This window comes from Ammospiza caudacuta, chromosome 33 (genome assembly GCF_027887145.1).
Source record: "Ammospiza caudacuta isolate bAmmCau1 chromosome 33, bAmmCau1.pri, whole genome shotgun sequence".
NCBI classification, from domain to species: domain Eukaryota; kingdom Metazoa; phylum Chordata; class Aves; order Passeriformes; family Passerellidae; genus Ammospiza; species Ammospiza caudacuta.
In genome coordinates, this window is record NC_080625.1 from 3,804,863 (window position 1) to 3,823,849 (window position 18,987).

Genomic DNA, 18,987 nt, shown 5'->3' on the forward strand with positions numbered 1-18,987 from the left:
TTTCTGGGATGTATTGTGTTTGTATAGACTGGTTGTGGTAGTGGGGTGGGCTCTGAGAGAAGCTATGGAAGCTTCCTCCATGTCCAGCAGAGCCAATCCCTGGTGGTTCTAAAGATGGAGGTGCTGGATGCAGAGATCCCCCCACAGCCCCTGGAGCAGCCCCCTGGCGCAGGGGGTGCCTGAGAGGAGGCTGTGACCCCGTGGGATCCCCGTGGCCAGAGGGGCTCCCGCTGGAGCTGCCTGTCCTGGCAGGACTGACCCCGGGGCACAGTGACCCCCGGGCTGCAGCAGGGTGAGGGGGGTGCTGCCCGTGGGATGGACTCACATCAGAGCCGGGCACTGATGGGGTTTGGGTTTCTCTGGGAGTTTTTGTCCCGTTTGTCACCCGGAAAGACGCCGGGAGCAGCAGGGGGTGGCAACCACGGGTGACTGGGATGGCAAAGGGCTGGCTGCTGGCTCTGGCACAGCCCTGAAATCGTTTGGGGGAGCGCAGGGGTGCAGGGCTCGGGCAGTCAGGCGCTTCACTCCTGGATTTTCCTGCCCGCGCCCGCGACTCCTGGGGCGTAGAGGGGCCCGAGCGTGTCCCCTCATAACCTCCCTGGGAATCACCCCAGCGCCCCCAGCCCTCCTTGTGACCGTGCCCGCGGCCTCTTGTCCGTCCCAGCGGCTCCCGTGGCTCTCCCAGTCCATTCCCGGTCACTCCCAGCGCCCCCCGCGTGTCCATCTCAGCCGAGCGTGGTGCTGCCGCCCTTCAGCCAATCAGAGCCCGGCTCTCTGATGACTCATCAGTTGCCGGGCGGACCCGCAGCCCCCAGTGCCCCGCGCTGGACTCGGCCTCCCAGTGCCGCGCGCGCCATTCCCAGTTCCGCCCAGTGCCACCCCAGGCCCTCCCAGTGTCCACAAGCTCCTTCCCACTCCCTTTCATCTCATTCCCAGTACAATACCAGTCCATTCCCAGAACTTCTCATTTCACTCCCAGACCTTAACCTTCGCTCTCAGTGCTCCACAGTTCTCGCAGTGCACTCCCAGTCCCTCTCGAGGCCATTCCACCCCTCCCCTCTCTCTCCCAGTTTCCCCCAGCTGATCCCAGTGTGTCCCCAAACTCTCCCAGTGCCCCCCAGCGTGTCCATCTCGCTGGTGCCCCCCTCGAGCTCCCAGCCCAGCTCCGGCCGCCTGCTCTGCTCCGTGATGGATTTCTACCCTGCTGCCATCCAGGTGAGGTGGTTCCAGGGCCAGCAGGAGCTCTCGGAGCACGTGGTGGCCACCGACGTGGTCCCCAACGGGGACTGGACCCACCAGCTGCTGGTGCTGCTGGAAACGCCGCCCCGGCGCGGGCTCAGCTACAGCTGCCAGGTGGAGCACGTCAGCCTGGAGCAGCCCCTGAGGCGGCACTGGGGCACGGCCCGGCCCCCAAAGCACCGGGGGCAGCAGGGGAGGCGCTGGGGGGGCTGAGAAGGAACGGGAGGGATTCTGCCCTGAGCACCAGCACGGGCACAACAGACCCGGCCTGGGCACACGGAGGGAATTTATTACCAACCAAATCAGGGCAGCACAAGGAGAAGGGAAAGAAATCTCTCCAACACCTTCCCCCCACCCAACGGGGATCATCAGGATCCTGGATCACCAGGGCTCTGCCCAAATGGGATCACTGGGGATCATCCAACGTGGATGCTCCATGGGGAGGGGAGCTGGAGCAGCGCACCAAGCTCTTCCCACACTTGGGGCACTCCCAGGGCCTCTCCCCAGTGCGGAGGCGCCCGTTCAGGAGGGAGGAGCTGCGCTTGAAGCCCTTCCCACAGTCGGGGCAGCACAAGGGCCTCTCCTCCCTGTGAATGCGCTGATGCAGGAGGAGGCGGGATGGCCTCAGAAACCTCTTCCCACACTGAGGACACTCGAAGGGCCTCTCCCCAGCGTGCAGCATCTGGTGTTCCTTCAGGCCGGAGCTCCGCACGAAGCTCTTCCCACATTCCTGGCAGGTGTGGGGCCGTTCCCCAGTGTGGATCTTGCTGTGGCTGATGAGGTTGCAGCTCTTGCTGAAGCCCTTCCCACATTCCCCACACTTGTAGGGCTTTTCCCCACTGTGGATCACCTGGTGCTGCCTCAGATGGGAGCTGTACCTGAAACCCTTCCCACATTCCAAGCACTTGTGTGGCCTCTCTCCAGCCTGAGGCTTCTCCACCAGCTCTGAGCTCTGGCTGCATCTCCGGCCGCCTTCCTGGCTCAGGGGGGCTCTTTCCTCCTCAGAGCTCCCTGGGCTGGGTTTGCAGCCACTCCTCGTGAGGGATCTCTGGGGCTTTTCCTTCTCCATCTGTCCACAGCTTGGGAATGACAAATCCTGGTCTGGGGGAAAAAACAAGGGATGAGAGCCTTGGGCTGGGGGTTCCTCCTGCAGAGGACTATTGCTGGAAGTCCCGAGGCTTTTGAGTTTAGAAAAATCTGCAAAGCACCAAAATATAGCTCCCAAAATGACCCTCATAGGAGATCTGCCCCTCTTGTCTCTTCAATCTGGGGTTTGGTTTCTCTTCCTTGAGCTGATGGGAGTCCCGTGGCTCCTGGAGTTGCCCCTCTCTGAAGTCTTGCATACAGATGACCCAGGGGATTTTGAGGGTCCCAGAGGTCTGTTCTTCCCCTGATTCTCTGCTCCAGGATTCCACAGATCCCAGGGATCCCCACACCCCCGGCCCTTCCCTCCCCCCTTCAGGCTGCTGGGTCTCACCCAACTCTGGAACCATCCCTCTCACCTTCTCCCACTCCTGGGGTCTTGAGGCTCCACTCCACTGCTCTTCTGGGAGGGTCCCCAAGACTGATGTCCTCCCCCTACCAAAACCTGGTGATTGCCATGAGGGACCCTTAATATTCCCAAAAGGAGGATCAGCTTTGGGGTCCTGCAAGATCCATATATACCCACAAAAAACCAAACCATCTCAGGGACCACCAAGATATTTGAGTCTTGATTCTGGAATCTGCCAACTCCAAACACTTTCCCCAGAAGAACCCCTCTGGAGGACTCCCTGATACATTTGGGGTGAGCTCCCCCACCCAGTCACCAGCAGGATGGAAACTTGTGCTTCTCCTTCTGCTCCTCTTCCTGCTCCTCCTTCTCCTCTCCCCCTCCCCTCCTCCTCCCTGACCAACCCAGATCCCCCTTTCCCACCCCCCTCTGCCCCACAGCTGAAAAAGCATCACCGGCTGCTGGGTGGGGGGAACCAGCCCAAGGAGCTCCCCAAGGATGGACAGGGAGTTTGGGGAACCGCCCAGTGCGGATCCATCCCCTCCCACAGCCCTGGGGAATCGCTCCAGGGACTGAGTGATGGGGACACAAAGGGAACACCATGGAACCCCTTTGCTGCTGTCCCCCTCCCGTTATCCACCTCTCCTATCCTTTGTCTACCATCCCCTCTAAATCCCAGCTCCCCTCTGGCTCAGTTTAGGGCTGACCCTCCCCTGTCCCTTGCACTTTTAGTGTCCTAAATGCCCTTTTATGGCTTCTGCCCCCTTATCCCATTGTATTGAAAAGAATGAGATTAAAGTGTCTTTACAAACAGATGGTGTGAATCTCCTTTGAGATAGAAAAGGAAGTGACAGGAGAAATCATGAGTTTCAGAAAATGTTACTAATCAACAGGAAATGCTGCTCAGCCAAGGTCCTGCTAAATTCCTGAACTTTGTGAAGGAGAACAAAGATTTAACAGAGCCATGAATATTGTATTTTATAGAAAAGGGGAGAATGTTGAGTTTGCACATTCCCCCAGAGGTAACTAAGGACTTGGACAGCCAGGGGGGCAATAAGAGAAGTGGAGAAGGGATATGGACAACAGGGGATGGATGGTGTTGGTGTGCTGGGAAGGGATTAGGTGAAGGGGAGTGTGCAGCAATCTGGTTAAGGCAAGAAGCCGCAGGAGGAATCTATGTGGTAAGAAAAAGAAAAGAGGAGGAAGAGAAAAATACTGAGGATTGGGATGTTTTTCAACAGGGTCTTATCCTCAACCTTTGTCAGCTGATCATTTGTATCCCCGGTGTCCAGGACAGGAAATCAAGGAGGTCAGGGTTTCAGGGGGTTTCTCTGTGAGGGGCAGCGGCAGCACCGGGCGCAGAGCTGCGGCACCGGGAGCACGGGCTGGGGGCCTGTGGGGAGCTGCGGGGCCGGGCCGGGACTGTGGGGCAGCCGGGGCTCAGCGCCGGGCGCTGCCTGACCCCACCAGCCCCGGGCAGGGCCGGCAGCGGCCCCCGGCCCCCAGGAGGCTGCGGGACGCCCCGGCCGCTGCCCGGCCCCGTGGAGCTGCCGGCCCTGCCCGCCGGGGGCGCCTTCGGACACTGCGGCAGGACAGGGAGCGGCTCTGGGCTACGGGCTGGGGAGGGCACCCTGAGCACAGGGAGGAGGAGCAAGGAACACCTGGGAAAGGCGGATTATTAGGGAAGGATCAGGATTTTCTTTTAAGGATTTCGTTTGGGTCACTTGAGAAATGAATGATTTTGGAAAAAACTTGGCAGCTGTCAGAGGATGAGCACCCACAGGCACTGAGGGGGCTGCAGGAGGGGCACAAGAAGGCCCTGCAGCACTTGGGCACAAAGGCACAGCAGGTGAATGCAAGAAGGGAGCAGCAAAAGGCCAAGCTGAAGGCAAAGGCCAGGGCACAGCTCCTACAGCCCCTGAGGGATCAACCCCAGGGCACAAGGGGGCCCCAGCACCCAGGGCACGGCTCGGCCACAAGCACCTGGCAGAGGCATTGCCCTCCTCGGCAGGGGAGAGCCCACCCAAACAGCCCCGGGCAAGGAACCAGGGCTCCAGCTGCAGGGCACAAGGACACTGCAAGCACAGACAGCAGCACCCTCAGGACCAGCAACTCCACCCCTTGATGGACATGGATTGGCAGGGCTGTCACAGCTCCCATCACACCAGGGACCCTCCACACTGCAGCCCTTGAGAACATTCAGGCAGGGTCTGCATTGAGAGGAGGCATTTCCTGATGGACACAGGGGCCTCTCAATCCACTCTGAATCTCAGACCCAAGGGGGGAAAATTGTCAAAAAGTTGTTTGATCATTCAGGGCATAAGTGGGAAAAATGAGCAGGTGTGTTTTCTTCAACCACTGTTAATACATGTGGGAGGTAGATTTGAAATGCATGGGTTTCTACTTCCTCCTAATTGTGATCATCATTTACTGGGAAGGGATTCGATGGCTAATGTGGAAATAGAGGTTAGTATTCTAAAAGGTAAAACAGAGGCTCATGCTGTACCTTTGTGTCAGATGAGTGGCAAAGCCTGTGCTAAAGTGAACCCTGAAGTGTGGGCAGCCCCAGGAAAATACAAACAATTTGATATGGAGCCTCTCCAAAGTTCTTTGTAGCAACCAGGACAAGAGGTGACTAAAAGAAACACCCCATTCCAAGGGTGAGAAGAAGGAAGGGCTCACAGGCTGGTATTGAGTCCCTGTTAAAGGCAGGGCTCTTGGAGCCAGGGATCTCTCCCTACAATACTCCTATCCTGCCAGTCAACAACCTGGATGGATGGACAGGAGGAGGAAACACAGAATTTTCAAGTGTTAAAATGAAGATTAACTGAGGCTGCTGCCCTGGTCCTTACAGGGAATAAGAATTTGAATAGTATGTTAAACAAGGCCAAGCCAAAGGAATTCTTCTGCTAAAATGTTGAACCCAGTGGCCAGAGTGGCCTCATTGTTGCAGAATGGTGCAGCCACAGCTTTCATGGGAACTGAGGCCTGAAAACTGATAACAGCAGGAACTCTTATTGTTTACGTCTGGCATCAAGGTAAAGCTTTCACAACCAAAAGAGCCTCTAAATGGATGAGCAGGGCTAGGTCAGCCCTCAGCCTGGCCTCAAGGGCTCTGAAGCCCCGGAGATTTGCACTTCCCGCCCGCAGCAGGAGGATGGGAGGCCGCCCCTGAGCCTGCCCTGAAGGCAACGCAGCAGCAGCCAGGGCTCCACAGCGGGCCAAGCCCCTGCGCCTGCCCACAGATCCTCGCCTGGAATCCTCTGCAATCCTGGCCACCCTCCTCTGCCAGCTCCAGCCACTGGGGCCAAGCCTTGCTGCCACTGCTGCAGCTTCAGCGCTGCCTGGGCCTGCACTGCCACAGCTGCTGGGAACACCACGGCACAATTCCACTCTGGGGCTCACTGACACCCACACTCTGGGCTGCCTGCCACTGCACTGCTGCAAAATGTACCGATTTCGGTTCTTTCAAATCTTATTTCTCTGCTCAGGCTTGGTTTGTCTTTGCCTTGGGGAAAGGAATGATGAAGTTGTTTTTTTTTCAAGGGGTGTTACACCACTCAATGGAGATGAGTTTAACATCACAACAGACTGGGAATAGCCCAAAAGACACCCACAGAGATAACGACCCGCAACAAAACATCAACATTGCCCAGCAGCAAACAGCAACCAACAGCTACCCCAGACACTGCCCCTGGCACAGCTGGAGACACCTGGGCTGGAAAAGTCTGAGAAGGAAATCCAGGAGTGTGGAGTCCGAATTCACATCAGAGGGGAAGAAATCTGGGTCTGATAGGAAACCAAATGCTAAGTAAGAACTCGGCAACTTGGAAGCAATGAACAATAAACAATTTCAATGGGTTTTGGATGGTAAAAACATAAGGATAAATCTAGTAAAACCCACGTGTCATGGAATGATTTTTTTCTACACAGCCAGGCTATATGCGGATGAAATTATGTCTGTTGCACATCCTGGCCAGAATCAATTAATGCCTTGATTCTCTAACACTAGAAATATTGTTGAAGAATTTTGGTTCTTCTTGCAGTTTTGGTGACAAGATTACACGATTAGAATATTTTTTCTTCATAATCCTACTTTTATATAGTTAGATAAGGGGTGTTGGGCCAGGGGTGTGAGAGTCAGTTTTTAGTCGTAGGAGAAGAAAAACGCTTTATGGTTTTGGATTTTTTTGTGTAAATGTGTGTGTGGCTGTTGTGATGGCAAAATTTTGGTATGGGCTCTTCGATATTCAAATTTAGGACTCATTTTTAAAAACTAGAAGAGCTTTAAAAGTGACCCTTAAACTGGTAAAAAATAGCTTTTCGGGGAGCCACATGTGAGTCACAGAATGGCTGCCCTGGAAGAGAAGCTCCATTCCAGGCAGGCTCCAGAGGAGCTTTAGAAATGCAAATGAACACTGCTGGGCAAAGTGTGGACAATGTACCTGGGTCTCTTGCCTGGGGCAGGAATTGGGCTGATTCCCTCTGCCCCTCACCCCAAGCTCTGCCTGCTTGCACTGATGGAATTTGCACAGCTCAAGGCAGAGCCCAGGGGGAGGATATCTGACCCTGCAACAGAAACGGGTGAAGCTGCAAAGGGAAACAGCAAAAGGAGAATGTTGGGAAAACTTCACTATAAATAAATGGGGGGAATCATCCCGCTGTCAACTCCAACACGTGCTGTCACTGTCTGTGTTATATAGGGTATATCAGAGCACTGGGGATTTTTTGCTAACACAACTTCAGAGAAATGAGCTGGGAATTCAAGTTTTTGATGATTCAATTAGAGAAAAGTGGTCAATTGATGCAGTCTTGGCTGGAAGGAGCACCCAAAAATGGGGAAAAGATGAACAGTCAGCAGAACAAATCCCACAACACCATGGACCAGCCCCTGGGAACCCGAATCAATTCATATCAGGAGCCACAGAACCCATTTCTCATTTCAATGGCATCATTAGATTACAAGCTGTCCTCGCAATAACCAAGCAGACAGCTCCAGCTCCTGACCTTCCTGCTGACCAATCCACTGAAATGAGGAACACAACACTTAACCATGGGATGGGATCAGATCATCTGTTAGCAGAAAGAGTTTGTGGAAAATTCAATGACTCAAACTGCTGTTGGCAAATAGATGACAATGGAAAAGCAGAGAAAGAGATGAAAAAGGAAACAAGAAAGCAGCTCATGTATTAGTCCAAACGTGAAAAGGATGGGAATGGGACACGGTTTCGTGGCTCCCTGGCAGACCATGGGTTAAACAAATGCTGTTTCTCCTCTGATGTGCTACAGCAACTCTCATCTTTTTACCATGGTACACAGAGGGACACGGGCATGGATGGAGATGTGGGGACCAATGACAGGGATGGAAACATGGTGGGGAGACAGCCATGGGTGAGGACATGGTGGGACATGGCCGGTGACATGTGGGGACATGGCCATGGCCGGTGCCATGGGGATAACTTGTAGGGCATGTGGGGGATGCAGGGTTGGAGGGAGTTGAGGGTTCCTGGGAGGGACCTGGGGCTTGCTGAGGCCTTTGGGGACCCCAGGCCAAGTGGCTCTGGCTCTGCTGGGTGACCCAGGGGGAGGTTCTGGGGCAGCTGCTCAAGGACCCCCTGACCTGCAGCCCCAGCCAGGCATTGGGCTCCTGGAAGGGGATGAACGTCCTTGTCCCCAGGAGGGAAATCCCAGCACCCCCAGGGTGTCAGGGGCAGCTGAGAGACCACAGCAGGAGCTGTCACACTCTTAAACGACACCTTAAAAGTCCCAAAACTCAGGGATTCCTCCTAGAGAAAAAGCATCCAGGAGCTGCATGAATTGAGGGAAAGGGAGGATGTGACCCCCCCAGACTGAGCAGGAGGGGCCTGGATCCCCCAAAACCAAGCACGGGGGAGGGGGTTCGGGATTGGTGGGATGATATGGAAGGGGCAAAAGAATGGGGGAAAAGAAGGGGCTGGGATCCCCAAAGACTGGGGCATGGGGCTGGGAAATCCCAGTTGTGTTGGAAGGGGTCTTTAGATTTGGGGAACGAGAAAGGGGGCGAGAGAAAGGACGGTTCTCTGTCCTGCAGCACTCATTCCCTGGAGCGATTCCTTGGGGGTGTGAGGGAGGGACGCAGGTTCGCACTGGGGGGGTCCCCAAGCCCTCTGCTCATCCCAGCGTGTCCATCTCGCTGGTGCCCCCCTCGAGCTCCCAGCCCGGCCCCGGCCGCCTGCTCTGCTCCGTGATGGATTTCTACCCTGCTGCCATCCAGGTGAGGTGGTTCCAGGGCCAGCAGGAGCTCTCGGAGCACGTGGTGGCCACCGACGTGGTCCCCAACGGGGACTGGACCTACCAGCTGCTGGTGCTGCTGGAAACGCCGCCCCGGCGCGGGCTCAGCTACAGCTGCCAGGTGGAGCACGTCAGCCTGGAGCAGCCCCTGAGGCGGCACTGGGGCACGGCCCGGCCCCCAAAGCACCGCGAGGGGCTGCGAGGACAGGGAGGGGATTCGGGGGTCCTGGGTTTAACTCTGAGCCCCTCATCGAGAACCCTTTCCCCCCGTCCCACCTCCCCCTGTCCCCCTCTCCCACCCCTTTCACCGGGTCCCGTCTCCGCTCCGCTCACCCGAGAGCTCCTCGCCTGCAGCCGAGGGACGGGAGGAGGAGGAGGGGGAGGAGCGGGAGGAAGAGGAGGGGCAGAGGAGGAGCAAGAAGAGGAGCAGCCAGAGGAGGCCCCACGTGCGTCCATCGCTGTCCGGCTCTGCAGCCCCTTCGCGCCGGGAGCATCGCCCCGCAGGTGAGCGGGGAGGGACACCTCGCCCCGAATATCTTGGGCGATGCCGGCAGGATTGTTTTGAAGGAGGGAGGGATATTTGGAGCTCAACCGAAGTATCTTAGGCGGTTTCTGTTTCTTTTTTTCGGGACGGGGCGGGCGGAGCGATGTTTGGATCTTACACGAGTCCAAAGCTGACTCGAAATCCCCTTTGGGCGGATCCTGCGGGGGTCTTGGAAGGTTTTTATTTGGAGTTTCCCGGTGCGGCTGCGGGTGGGTGGGCGATGGAGGTCCCCGGAGCCCCGTGGCGGGAGGAGAGGAGCAGCTGTGAGAGGGGGAACGCGAAAAGGGGGAGCCCCGAGAGTGCCTGACCCTGAAATGAGGGCCTGGAGCGGGGGGACCCCGACAGCCGGGAGTGAGGGGAGCCTGGAGAAGAGACAGCAGAGAAAGGAAGAGCCTGGAGTGGGGGACACCGTGGGACACCAAAGTGGGGACCCCAGAGGGAGGAAAACCCCGGCACCCCGGAGCGGAGAGTCAGGGGAGGAGGGACCCCAAAACCCTCGGCATCCCTTAGTGCAGCCCCAGAGAGGGGGACCCATGGGACCCTCAGCAGCCCAGAGAAGGGGGACTCCCAGAACCCCAGCGTGGGGGGAATCACTGGGAAACCTGGAGCAGACCTCCAATATATGCAGGACCCGCAGCATCCACAAGGGGAAAACCCAGGGAGGGATTTTTTTCCTCTTGAGTCTTGACGTTCTGGCGATTTTCGTGGACACAAGGTACTTGGTGACTTCTAGAGATGGACTCAGGCAGGAGGAACTCTCAGGCCAATGTGTTCACCCCTTGTTTTTCCCTCAAAATCCGACTTCTTATTCCCAAGGCTTGGCCAAATGGAGAAGGAGGGGGCAGTGAGGAAGATGCTCCAGGATACCCAGGCAGGTGAGAAGGAATCACTGCCCCTTTCCCCTCTGCTGCTCCATCTCCCAGCCCAGCATCGCTGCAGGACAGCCTCACTGCCAACGCCATCCTGCCAGGGATGGACTGGGGGATCTCCTTTCCCTTCCCTTCCCTCTGGCACGGAGGAAAATCCTCTCCTTCCTCCTGCCTTTTCCCTTCTCCTCCTCCCATTCTCTCCTTCTCTTTCCTCCCCCAGGCACTGAGCTGCAGGTGGAGACCAGGGTGGACAAATCCCCACAGCAGAACCTCATGGAAGAGGCCGTTTTGAGCGGCTCCAAGGGGCAGGAATCCAATAGGGAGGAAAAGCCAAAGGAATCCCCCGCAAGGAAGGGCTCCAAACCCAGCCCAGGGTGCTCTGAGGAGCAAAGACGCCCCCATTGCTTCATCCAGAAATCCACTCTGGTGGTCCATGAGCAGTTTGATGCCGGGGAAAAGCCCTACATGTGCTTGGAATGTGGGAAGAGCTTCAGCCACACCTCCCACCTCTTCATCCACCACCAAGTACACACAGGGGAATGGCCCTACAGGTGCTTGGAATGTGGCAAGATCTTCAACTGCAACTACCAGCTCATCCCCCACATGCGCCAGCACACTGGGGAACGGCCCTACAAGTGTGGGGAATGTGGGAAGAGTTTCACCTTCAACTCAGTCCTAGTCCAGCACCAGAAGATCCACTCAGGAGAAAAACCCTACAAATGCTTCAAGTGTGGGAAGGGCTTCAGCCGTAGATCTAGCCTGATTGACCACAAGAAGACCCACAGTGAGGACCAGCCCTATGAGTGTCCCAAGTGTGGGAAGGAGTTTCAGACCAGGCCAAATCTCCTCATACATCAGCGAACACACACGGAGTAGAGGCCCTTCTGCTGCCCTGCCTGTGGGAAGAGCTTCAAGCACAACTTCACCCTCACCCTGCACCGGCGCACCCACACCGGGGAGAGGCCCTACAAGTGTGGGGAGTGTGGGAAGGGACAGAGCTCTGCCTTGATGTCACACAAATGGACCCACCTGTAAGGGAGACCCTGCAAGTGCCCCGAGTGCAGGAAGAGCTCCGTGCGCTGCTCCAGCTCCATCCCCCATGGGAGGATCTGCTTTGGGTGATCCCCAGTGACGCCCGTTGGGCAGCGCCCTGGTGACCCCCGTTATGGGTGAACTCTTTTGAGAAGACACCTGGCTGGTGGTCTCCACATCCTCCTGATTCCCTGTGGGCACCTTGGTGAAGGCAGGGGCAGGAATATCCATCGGGACTCAGAATGGCATCAAGAATTCATTGGGAAGAGTGGGTTTGTTAACCTTCAACCCTAAAAGTCTCAGCTCTTCCATCCAATCCTTTCTTCCTGTGGCATCAAGCAATGTTGGATGGTCTTTGAGGTCTTTTCCAGCCTCAGTGGTTCCATTATTCTGATTCTCTATTGCCCACAGGTGTCTTCCACAGTCAAATGGTGATGGATTTGGGCAAAGACCAAGATTTGGGGTGGAAACCCCTCCAACAAAGGCTCTTCCCTGCACTGAACCCAACCCTACAGATATTCTCGTGATGCTGACAAGTAACTCCTTTTTTTGAGCTTGATTTTATTTCATCTACTTTTATTCCCTACAAAAGCGTGAAATTGTCATAAAAATAAAGAATTTGAACAAAGACCTCTAAACCCAATGATTTTACTGTCATTTGGGGGGAAAATTTAGGGCTTGGGAGGATTTGAGGGTATTTATAGGTGTTGGAGAGGGGTTTCCCTTAAAACTGGGGCCATGCAGGCCAGGATCACAGAATCACAGAATTGGCTAGCTTGGAAAAGACCTTTGAGATTGAGTCCAGCCTATGACCCAACACCACCCTGTCACCCCGACCATGGCACTAGGTGCCACATCCAGTTTTAAACAGCTCCAGGGACAGTCACTCCACCACCTCCCTGGGCAGCCCATCCCAATTCCCAATCACACGTTCTATGAAGAGCTTCCCAATGTCCAGCCTAAACGTCCCCAGTGCAGCTCCAGGCAGTGTCTCCCTGTCCTGTCCCTGTTCCCTGGGAGCAGAGCCCAGCCCCACCCGGCTGCCCCCTCCTGTCAGGGACGTGCAGGCAGTGATGAGGTCTCTCCTGTTCTCCAGGATAAACACTCCCAGCTGTCTCAGCTGCTCCTCACAGGACTTGTGCTCCAGACCCCCCCCCAGCCTTGTTGCCCTTCTCTGGACACGCTCCAGCCCCTCCATGTCCTTCCTGAATTGGAGGCCCAGAACTGGACACAGCACTCGAGGTGCTGCCCAAGCAGTGCTGAGCACCGGGGGACATTCCCTGCCCTGCTCCTGCTGGCCACACCATTCCTGATCCAGGCCAGGAGCCATTGGCCTCCTTGGCCACCTGGGCACACTGCTGGCTCATGCCCAGCCTGCTGTCCATCAGTGCCCCCAGGTCCCTTTCTGCCTGGCTGCTGTCCAGCCACTCTGTCCCCAGCCTGTAGCACTGCAGGGGTTGTTGTGGCCAAAGTGCAGGACCCAGCACATGGACTTGTTCAACCTCACCTTGTTGGGTTTGGGCCCTGGATCCAGCCTGTCCAGGGCCCTGTGCAGAGCCCTCCAACCCTCCAGCAGATCCACACTCACACCCAGTTTGGTGTCATCTCTATTTTCTGCTGCTCAGAAGAAGCAATGAAGTTGGTCAATAAGTTCTGGTTTTTTCTTTCTCCTGGTGGATTTTTTCTTTTTTTTTTTTTTTTTTTTTTGACACCCCAGAGGCAATTTCTGTGATGGCCTCTATAAATTGATTCTATATCACCAGCACCAGCAGCAGGGCTGTGAATGTGAGCACTGTGAATGTGGCCTGTGTGGCTTTAATTGTCCTCAGCTTAGGGCTCAGGCACTTGTGAGTATTCAAAAATCTGCTAAGCATGAGTCCTGTGACAAAACTACTGAGTTTCCCATCATGAAAGCACCGTGGGTAGCACTGATTGAAAGAGGCAATTGCAGTTGTACTGCTAAAATTCAGGTGGCAGCCAGAAGAGGGGCACCAGCAGCAGTGATCTACAATTCCCAAGGCAAAGACAACAAAACCCTCCTGCTGTCACCTCATCAGGGGTAAAACAGTGCTGAGAACAGGGCTGGAACCCAATCCTTTCTTTCTCTGAAGGTTAGGTCAGGACAGAACAGCCAGGTCCTGAGCAGTCGGGGAGGTTTGTGGGTGATTGTTGCTCTAATCAAGGAATTCAATGGAAAAAAATAAGTACGGTGCAATTGGAGTCCTGGCTTCAGTGGGTGGTGTTGCTGTGCTGGAGGGAGGAAGGCTCTGCAGGGGGATCTGGGCAGCCTGGAGAGATGGGCTGAGGCCGAGGGTGGGAGGTTCCCCCGGGCCCAGATCCTGCGCTGGGGTCACAGGAGCCCTGCAGGGCCTGGGGCGAGGGGCTGGAAGGGCCTGGGGAGAGGGCTGAGAGCAGCTGAGCAGAGCCAGCAGGGCACAGCTCCCTGAAAGCAGGGGGGAATCGGCCTCTTCCCCCGCAGGAGAGCGACGGCAGGAGAGGAAATGGCCACAAGTGCCACAGACATGTTTTATGAAAAATACTTTCCTCAGGATTTTTCCTCCTGAGAAGCCGAAAGACTGGAAGCCTCAACAAGAGACCTCAGGAAACAAAATGTAAACAATGGTTATCTGCTGCTGTGGAATGCAACAGGTGCATCTGTGATTGGTCTCATGTGATTGTTTCTAATTAATGGCCAATCACAGTCAGCTGGCTCGGACTCCGAGCCACAAGCCTTTGTTATTCATTCCTTCTTATTCTATCCTTAGCTGGCCTTCTGATGAAATCCTTTCTTCTATTCTTTTAGTATAGTTTTGATAAAATATATATAATAAAATAATAAATCAAGCCTTCTGAAACATGGAGTCAGATCCTCGTCTCTTCCCTCATCCGAGCACTCCTGTGGGCACGGTCACACACAAGTTGCGCCAGAGAAGGTTTAGATTGGACAGAGGAACAATTTTTTCCCTGAAAGCGTGGTCAAGCTCTGGAACAGGCTGTAAGGGCTGAGGGTGAGCCACATCCATGAAGGCATTTCAAGCACCTGTAGATGTGGCACTTGGGGACATGGTTGTGGTGGCCTTGGCAGTGCTGCGTTGATGATTGGACTTGATGAGCTCAGAGCTCTTTTCCAACCTGAACAATTCTGTTCTCCTTAGAAGACTTTGCTTCTCTTGTGAGGTCCCATTTTTCTCTGTCAGCTCAAGCTCTGTGTCTGCGGGAGAGACTTTCCTGCAAGAGAGGAATTTGGGCTGGAGATGGGCTGCCCTCAATGTGGAAAGCATTCACTAGAACAAAACGTTTGTATTCCTGTGAGAAGGGAAAAAAGGAGGGACAGTTTTTGTTTCCAGGATAGCTTTGATTTATTCCTATCCACAAAGGAAAAGACAGCTGTACTTTCAAAGGAAAGCACTTTGGAATGGCACAGGCTTGCTGGATATACAGTCTCAATCCTTCTGTTGACAAACCACACAATTTGATTAGGGGAAGGGGAAAATTTCCTATTTATTTTCTTTACCTAGAAGCATTTCAGCATCTCTGCTTAAAAAAAACCCACCAAACTCCACTACCACAATTTTCCAGAAGACAACAGACATGAAAAACAGAGAAATCAAAAGCTAGATTTTCAATCAATACAGAATATTGTTTGCTTTGGCTTTTTAAAGACAACCATTGTCTCAAGAGGCCTTGCTTTTATTTTATTCAATACTACCTTTCTTTTTCTTTGCCTCAGCAAACTGAGAGGTTTTTCTTTTCAAGCTGGCTCCTGGGAGGCAGACAAGATTCATCAGAAATCACCTGTGCCAGTGGCTGTTTTCAGCACAGGCTGCAGCTGCCCAGCTGAGGCTGTGGCGGGTGGGTAAATGTCCCTCCAGTGTCCCTGTGGCTCCGTGCCTGGCACAGGCTCTGCTGCTAAACGCTCACACCCCACACACTGAAAGACTGGAGCTGTGCTTACATCCTCCCAGTCTGGAAAGGGAACGGAGAAGAGACATCGATATTTAAAAAATCCCAACAACACACACCCAAAAAATCCAGTTCTGAGGTTGCCAAGCCTTGTCCATTATTTACAGGCTCACAGAGTACATGAGGACAATATTTATCGATGGAGAAGTGTTGCCGGGCTTGCAAGGGTTTCAGGGTGAAGAGAGAGGTGAGAATCTTGACCTCATGTTCAGAAGGCTGGATTTATTATTTTATGATATATGTTACATTATTACTATGCTAATAGGAATAGAGAGAAAAAGTCTCAGATGCTTGCTAAGCTAAGAATAGAAAAAGAATCAATAAACAAAGGAGCTCTCTCTGATTCTGTCCCAGAGAGAGCTCGGCCTTTGATTGGCCCTTAATTGTAAACATCCAACATGGGCCAATCACAGGTGCACCTGTTACATTCCACAGCAGCAGATAACCATTGTTTACATTCTTTTTCTGGGGCCTCAGCTTCCCAGAAGGAAAAATCCCAAAGAAAGAATTTTTCACAAAAGATGTCTGTGACAGAGAAGTGTCTGCATGTACAGAGGGGAGAGCAAGAAGTCAGTGGATGCAAGTTTTCTCCAGAGAAGAAGCCAGTGGAGGTGGTGGGAAGGAAAGGGCTAAACACAGGGGGATGGTGAGGAGGGGTTGGATTCCCTCAAGGGACCTGGCAACCGGGAATGCCAAGGGCTGGAGAATGCCGGGAGGGAAACCCCCCCAGTTCTGCCTATTGCTCTACATCCTCCTCTGTTCTAGGAAGCAGAACCTCTCCCTCATCCCACTAGTCGCAATCTCCATCCCCACCACTTCTGTGGGTTTTGGGGATTCTGTTGGATTGTGTATTTTGGGGTGGGGTTGAGGATTTTGAAGTGGGATCAAGCCATTTTGAGCCCATGCCAACTCTCCAGCCGAGGGCCCCAGGAGCACCAGGGGGCTCCAGCCAGACCCTCTTCCCACCAGCAAGGGACTCACACAATCCCTCATCCTGCCCCCAAAATCCCTGGGGATCCCCTATCCATCTCTGCATCCCCCCTTTCAAGATCTCCAGACCAAAGGACTGGAAGCTCCCACCCAGGGTGACCACAACCCCCACATTTTTATCTCCACCCATCACTTTTCCCTCCTGTCCCATTCCTGCTTCCCGCACAGAGGGTGGGAGCAGGCAGGAGCCCAGCGCTGCCCCAGCCAGAGCTCACACCTGAGGGCACAGCAACGCATCCACCTTGGGGAGAGGCCCCACCAGTGTCCTGAGGGTGGGAAGAGCTTCTCCAGGAGCTCAACCTTGACCTGACACTCACAGAGGTACCTGTAAAGGGAAATCCTGCGAGTGCCCCAAGTGTGGGAAGAGCTTCGTGCGCTGCTCCAGCTCCATCCCCCAAGGGAGGATCAGCATGGGATGATCCCCAGTGACCTCCATTGGGCAGAACCCTGGTGATCCTTGGTCCTGGTAAGCAACGTTGGAGAGACACCTGGCTGGTGGGTTCCACGTGTTCTTGGCTCCCCACAGGTACCTGGATGAACACGGAGAGGAACATCCATCAGGATGCTGATTGACTTCAGCAACTCATTGGGAAGAGCAGAGTGTTTGACTTTCAGCCCCGTAAAATGTTACCTTTGGTTTTCAATTATTTCTTCTGGTGGCATCAGCGAATACTGATTCGACATATTTTGTAACCTAAATGATTCCACAATTCTAATTCTCTCTGGCCCACAGGCATTGTCTTGGCAATGTTTTTTTATCCCATACCATTTTTGTAGTTTTTTGTTTCTGTGGTGGTCATTGGTCCCGCCTCACCTCCCCCGGCTCTGGGAGTATTGGGATGGGTGAGAGCCAGCCCAGAATTTCCTGTGAGAGTGGCCAATCTGCGCAATGGCCCTCTTGCCTCATGCCTCTGACCAGAAGCACTGTTGCATTGTGGATTCTGCCAGTTTCTTTTTGTTTCTTTTCCTTCAGCACCGTGGCTGTGCTTATTGCCTTCCTTCTCTGGTTCTCTGCTGGTCGGGAGCCCAAAGCCAGTGTGTACCACACCAGGACCTGGGGCCAGGAGGCGCCTGTCCCCTGCCAGGGTCTGCCCCCTTGGCACAGCCTGACCAGGGACCAGCCCTCTCAGAGGAGCTGCCCAAGGAGCAATTTCCCACTCAGCCCTGCTCTGCTCTGCCTCAAGGCTCCTGGTACACTGTAACCCAGCATCCAGATGCCCAGCAGCTTTGGGCAGGGCCCCAGAGTTTCTGTAAATGTGCGTACATTTACATACATACATACATACATACATACACATGCATACTAGTAAAGAACTGTTGTTTCTTTTTTGATATCTTTGCCTGAAAGCCCCATCAGCCCCTTAGTTTCAAATTTATAATAATTCAGAGGGGAGAGGGTCATATTTTCCATTCCAAGAGGGGTTCCCACCTTCCTTTATAGGCACCTGTCTTTGAAACCAAGATAGATTTTGGCACCCAATGTGGGGCCTGAGGGCATTGAGAGGAAAGAGAGACAAAGGAACAACAGTTCCTGGGTAGCCCACTTTTTTGTGTGCTGGATATGAAAACCTTGTTAGGCAGCACCATGTGGTGTAGCCTACCCTGGTTTGAAGAGTGCGTGATTGTGGCTGTATTTCTCCCATTTGCAGCTCCTTATCTAAACATGGGTCCTGTGACTAAGGCTACTGTTGCTGTTATGCAGTGTTTGCACAATGGGTCAATAAGGTGAGGAATAAATGGATTTTTAACTTTTTGAAAGCAGGCACATGGATACGTGGTTATCACTCACTAAGTGTGTGTTTTTGGGGTTTCATTGATAATGGCACCCATTGTGAGGAAGTAGCACCGGGGGAAGTTTTCTCCCAACCCTTCACCCATTTCTTTGGGCCTACCCCAAGAGCTTTCTAAGGGATCAAATATTCTCTAGATGCCAACCATATCATACAGTGGCTGGTGTTGCTGATATTCCTGTTCTATTTAGCATTTAGAGATAAGGTGAGACTGCCTTGGGTTACCACCCTAATTCACTCTACCTCAATGACTAGGGATGCTGCCACACAGCCACTGCCCAACCTCATAAATAAACCACCCAGATTGGATGGGGTAATGGAGAGGATACAACAGGTGCTGAGGTAATATACTTCTCCAGCTGGTGGGTAACCCTCTCCCTGCCTCAGAGAGGGAGAGTCTGATGGTGCAGCACTGGAGCCCATGGATGTGACAACTGTCCAGGTTCCTGCTGAACCACAGGGGCAGTCACAGCCAGCAGCAGTGGCCCCTGTGCAGAGGGGGAAGTATAAGACATCATTGACAGTGTGCCCAGCTAATAATTATGAGGAACCAGGGACCTCACAACCAGCAAGGGAGCCAGAAATTGAAATAATCAACTGAGTCCCTGTCATACCACAGTCTCTGTAATCTGCAAAAAGACGTTGCACTGCGGGGCTGTGAGGCTTATTCAACCTAGTTACTCTGGGTTTGGGTCCTTACAGGTCCAGGAGTGCAACTGGATGGTGGCAAAGCAAGGAATTTGGGATCCTTGACCCAGGACATGGGTATTGATCAGGTGTTTGTGAGGGAGCCATGGC

General features: G+C 54.0%; 2 protein-coding genes and 1 pseudogene across 2 annotated transcripts; 2 read left to right on the plus strand and 1 right to left on the minus strand.

Annotated features, from left to right (window-relative positions):
* Positions 1-1,645: 1,645 nt before the first annotated feature.
* On the minus strand, positions 1,646-8,064 carry LOC131570199 (zinc finger protein 239-like). Its single transcript, XM_058822541.1, has 4 exons — positions 8,039-8,064; positions 7,228-7,300; positions 4,199-4,313; positions 1,646-2,340 (listed from the first exon to the last, which is right to left on the minus strand). Exons 1-4 carry the CDS (start codon positions 8,062-8,064, stop codon positions 1,646-1,648), a joined length of 909 nt encoding a protein of 302 aa, XP_058678524.1.
* A 54-nt stretch (positions 8,065-8,118) lies between these two features.
* LOC131570200 (class II histocompatibility antigen, B-L beta chain-like) lies at positions 8,119-10,278 on the plus strand. The gene is made up of 3 exons (XM_058822542.1): positions 8,119-8,147; positions 8,891-9,224; positions 10,261-10,278. Exons 1-3 carry the CDS (start codon positions 8,119-8,121, stop codon positions 10,276-10,278), a joined length of 381 nt encoding a protein of 126 aa, XP_058678525.1.
* Positions 10,279-10,365: 87 nt separating this feature from the next.
* LOC131570201 (zinc finger protein 239-like) lies at positions 10,366-11,449 on the plus strand (annotated as a pseudogene).
* The last annotated feature ends 7,538 nt before the right edge of the window (positions 11,450-18,987 follow it).

What these genes read in the sequence shown, in the direction of transcription:
- LOC131570200 (XM_058822542.1), top strand. Translation starts at nt 8,119, where the DNA reads ATGGGTGAGGACATGGTGGGACATGGCCG. An exon ending in GACATGGTGGGACATGGCCG is followed by an intron (nt 8,148 to 8,890) that starts GTGACATGTGGG and finishes TGCTCATCCCAG; the next exon opens with CGTGTCCATCTCGCTGGTGC.
- LOC131570199 (XM_058822541.1), bottom strand. Translation starts at nt 8,064, where the DNA reads ATGCCCGTGTCCCTCTGTGTACCATG. An exon ending in GTGTCCCTCTGTGTACCATG is followed by an intron (nt 7,301 to 8,038) that starts GTAAAAAGATGA and finishes TTTCTGTTGCAG; the next exon opens with GGTCAGATATCCTCCCCCTG. An exon ending in GCCGGCCCTGCCCGGGGCTG is followed by an intron (nt 2,341 to 4,198) that starts GTGGGGTCAGGC and finishes TTTTTCCCCCAG; the next exon opens with ACCAGGATTTGTCATTCCCA.